This window comes from Sphaeroforma arctica (genome assembly GCF_001186125.1).
Source record: "Sphaeroforma arctica JP610 unplaced genomic scaffold supercont1.695, whole genome shotgun sequence".
Classification (NCBI taxonomy): domain Eukaryota; class Ichthyosporea; order Ichthyophonida; genus Sphaeroforma; species Sphaeroforma arctica.
In genome coordinates this window covers 29,765-34,241 of record NW_014039863.1, presented here as the reverse complement: position 1 = coordinate 34,241, position 4,477 = coordinate 29,765, and the positions used below count along the sequence as shown (strand labels likewise).

Here is a 4,477-nt window from a genome sequence, read left to right as displayed (position 1 = left end):
TAAGTATATACATACCAAAGTAAGTAGCATCCTGGGCCTTTACACATACAAAATCAATACAACAACAGTATTACTAATTATATACATACCAAAGTAAGTAGCATCCATACAAAATCAATACAACAACAGTATCACTAAGTATATACATACGAAAGTAAGTAGCATCCAGGGCCTTTACACATACAAAATCAATACAACAACAGTATTGCTAAGTATATACATACCAAAGTAAGTGGCATCCTGGGCCAAATCAATGGCCTCGTCTAACTGCATGCCCTTCTTCTTGCGCAGATCGAAGAGTAGATCGGCATATCTGCTGCGGTCTTTAGAGCTCGATGGATTGATCAGCTTAGCCTCTGAGATGTCCACACCCAAATGCGTGGCACTCGCAATAATCTTCTGTGGGTCGCCTGCAGAGGGGATGAGTGTATGAAATGAGTGTATGGGATGAGTGTATGAGATGAGTGTATAAGATGAGTTTATGAGACGAGTGTGTGGGACGATTGTATAAAACAAGCGAATGCCTGAGTGTGTGTGTACAGTATGGATGTTAGCACGAGAGGGTGTGTATACGAAATGTGTGTGAGTGAGGACGTATGTATAGCCTAAATCAGAAGGAAGAGAAGCCTCAGAGAGGTACACGCTCACGTGTGGCATGCTTGTCGTATGCTGAGAATCACTTATGGGTTGTGTGTATGTAATTGGGTGTGTGTGTAAGTGTGTGTGTGTGTATGTAATTGGGTGTGTGTGTAAGTGTGTGTGTGTGTATGGAAGTGTGTGTGTGTGTATGTGAGTGAGTGTGTGAAAAAATGTATGTAAGTGCGTGTGTGTGTATGTAAGTGCGTGTGTATATGTAGGTGAGTTTATGTGTATGTAAGTGGGTGTGTGTGTGTGCGTATGTAAGTCAGTGTGTGTGTATGTAAGTGGGTGTGTGCGAAGTTTGTATGAAGGTGCATGTTATATGTCATATACATGCGAGTGTTGTATGCCTGATGGTACCACGTCCATATTTAGTACACTCATATGGTAATGGGCACGGCATATATAACTAAACTACTCGCACCTGAACACGGTCCGAGGTGACAAAGCACACCCCTTTGTTGGCCACATATCGTCTCATAACACTACACATACACCTGTGATAGGATTTATGTGCCAAAACCCAACACACACCTCAGATAATTCATACCACACACACACAGCTAAGACAGTGATTCACCATCACACACACCCCTCAGATAATTCATACAACTCATACAGAGCTAAGACAGTGATTAACCATCACACACATCCCTCAGATAATTCATACAACTCATACACGGCTAAGACAGTGATTAATCACCACACACAGCTAGGACAGCGATTCACCAGCACACACACCTAGGATGGTTAGATCCACCACGCGTAAGGCAATCAATTGGGCCGCTGCCTCCAGAATGCGTGGATCATCGCCCTCGGGCAACACAATGTGCTTCTTGTTCTTTCGCGCCTGTGGTATAGATGGGTGTGTAGAAGAGAGTGCGAGTTATATATAGGTGTGTAGGGGAAAGTGCGAGTGATATATAGGTGTGTAGGAGAGAGTATGAGTGATATACAGGTATGTAGGAGAGAGTATGAGTGATATATAGGTGTGTGGGAGAGAGTGCGAGTGAGACGTGTACTCCCATTATGATGTGCCTTATAGAATCTATGTTGTTGTACGTACGCAACATAAGTACATATATACGGTCAACTTCATGTTGTTATATTTGATACACACATTACATGTTTAATTTCTGTAGTAGAATGTGCTTCTTGTCCTTACGCGTCTATCATACGATTGGATTCCGGGAAAGTGATAATAAAACGTAAATTTTTCATATGATAGGATCTGCTGCTTTGTGATATTCTCATACGCCTGTTGTATCCTTAGGACAATGTGGGATGTGTTTAACAATGCGCCTTGCATCTTGTGCCGATACAAGTCCAAACTTGCATATATATATGTATACACACACACACATATATATATATATATATACGTACATACACACCATGAATACATACATACATACATACACACACACACAAATATATATATATATATACGTACATACACACCATGAATACATACATACATACATACACACGCACACATACATGACATATCTGCATCTGCTATATGATATATAAATAACATTGGTATACACACATATTTAAATAAAGAATATACTTGCATGGTATAAGTCTCTTGGTGTGTACCTGTTGTATCAGCTTGTGCTGGAATAGTTTGGGTGTCATGCGTGGGCTCTTCTCACTCAGTACCAGTCGTCGGATGACTTCTTGGTCCACGTTGTCGTCCCACAGCACCTGAGAATGCTGGATTTTGCGCTTACTCGTGGGCAGCAGATGACCCTATATCGGGTAAATATATTCAAGTCAGGATTCTATATATATATATATATATATATATATTATAGTGTATGTCATAATGTACACGTGGTGTTGTTTAAATGTGTATGTTATATATATGAATTATAAACTATGTATAGGAAAAGTAGTACCCATATATAATATGGCTGTATACACACACACACATATATATATATATATATGAACTAGATTATGTATATATGTATAATCTCGCGAAGGTGCAAATAAAACGATTGAAACAGGTCACGCCAAGCTTTAGTAAACACAGCAAGACATTACAGCTACATCGCTACAACAAGCGTATTGCCTTGAAAGTAATACCCAAACTAAAGTTGGAATCAAGTCTTGTACTGCGATAGGTACATTGCATGCATTGCAAGTATACGGTCAAGTAAACACACCGGACACACAGTCATCTCTAAGCAAGCCCAACATATTATATACAGTGCAGCATAAGGGAAATTAATCACACACACACACATATATATATATATATATATAAATAACAATGTGTATGTATTCTATATATACATATATATATATATATATATATGTATTTATATATATATATACTTATACATACATATTTAAATGCATGTCTGTAGCATATCCATACCTTAATATTCGAGGCAATCTTAGCCGTGGTAAACGTGTCATGTTCGCACTGCATCACGGGCATCATCTGCTTGCTCTTGGGCATGCCTTTGATAATGTCTTCCCAATAACGTGGAGGTTCTTGTCCACCCGTCACTACAATGCCGGCCACCGTAGGCATGTTAACGCTCTCACGCGCAAACATGAGCCCAGCCAGCACATCCAGGCGATCACCTGCAGGGGCGGGTGTGGGTACGGATACATATGAGAATTGTGTAAGTTAGAGTGGGGAACAACTCGTACGTCTGTCTTTTCTTATACATACATATATATATATATAAACATACATATAAGTATATATATATATATATATATATATACATACATATACATAAACCAGAAAAAGCAACAACATATACATCTTACCTGACGTGAAGATAAGCGGTCCTGCCCCAGCCGTCGCCGGCAGGGAATTGAGATGCTTCAAGAGCGAAGGAAATTGCAACGTTCCCACCAGCATGGAGGAGATCTCCATGTCTGCGTTCTCATCCATCTGCTTCATACCGTAGAGAGGCCGTGCCTTGAGCGTACGCTCAATCTCGTTCAGCCGCAGCGACCCCAGAATACGACTATCGGGCAGTATGCCTGCAAACGGAAGGCTGATCTTATCATAGGCGCGCTGAGCATACCTGTGTGGGGTAGGAGAGGGTGTGGTTGCAGGTGTGTGTGTGGAGGTATAACATACAGGATGGGGATGGAATGGTCTTTATATATGTACATACATGACTATGTATGTGGTTATATACACACATACATTTTGTACATAGACACTAGTACAGATTCATATAATATATAACCACTTACATACACTAATTGTACGTACACTAGTACAGATACACAAATTATGTAATCACTTACATACACTTATTGTATAAACAATAAAACAGATACATAATATATATAACCACTTACATACACTTATTGTATTAACATTAAAAGAGATAAAAAATATATAACCATTTAAATCCACTTATTGTATAAACATTAAAACAGATACATAAAATATGTAACCACTTACATACACTTATTGTTTGTACACTAGTACAGACAGTTATTATACGGACACACGGGTACGTATGTATAGTTCATATAGGTAACTATATAGACCACAAGAAAAGATCCGAAAGCTTCCTCGAGCATGTGATCTACTACAGCATCATACATGAACAGAAGCACTACATACAATGGGACACCACCATACGCACACATATATATCTTTAAATACATAGACATATACATATACATAAACAGAATATATATGTATATATATACATAATAATATATATGTATATATATACATAAACACAGTATATATATATATATATATATATATATATATATATATATATATATATATATATATATATATATATATATATATATATATATAATATATATATATATATATATA

The 4,477-nt window shown here is 37.9% G+C and overlaps 1 protein-coding gene across 1 annotated transcript in view; it reads right to left on the bottom strand.

Annotated features, from left to right (window-relative positions):
• SARC_08093 (hypothetical protein) overlaps window positions 1-3,831 on the bottom strand; it is a gene marked incomplete at its 5' end in the record, with an annotated part of 7,933 nt that extends 4,102 nt beyond the window's left edge. The window contains 6 exons of the mRNA XM_014297942.1: window positions 225-410; window positions 1,381-1,489; window positions 2,242-2,394; window positions 3,029-3,240; window positions 3,433-3,695; window positions 3,821-3,831. Of these exons, the coding sequence (XP_014153417.1) occupies window positions 225-410; window positions 1,381-1,489; window positions 2,242-2,394; window positions 3,029-3,240; window positions 3,433-3,695; window positions 3,821-3,831 (934 nt within the window). The remainder of the gene's footprint in view (window positions 1-224; window positions 411-1,380; window positions 1,490-2,241; window positions 2,395-3,028; window positions 3,241-3,432; window positions 3,696-3,820) is intronic.
• Window positions 3,832-4,477: the final 646 nt, after the last annotated feature.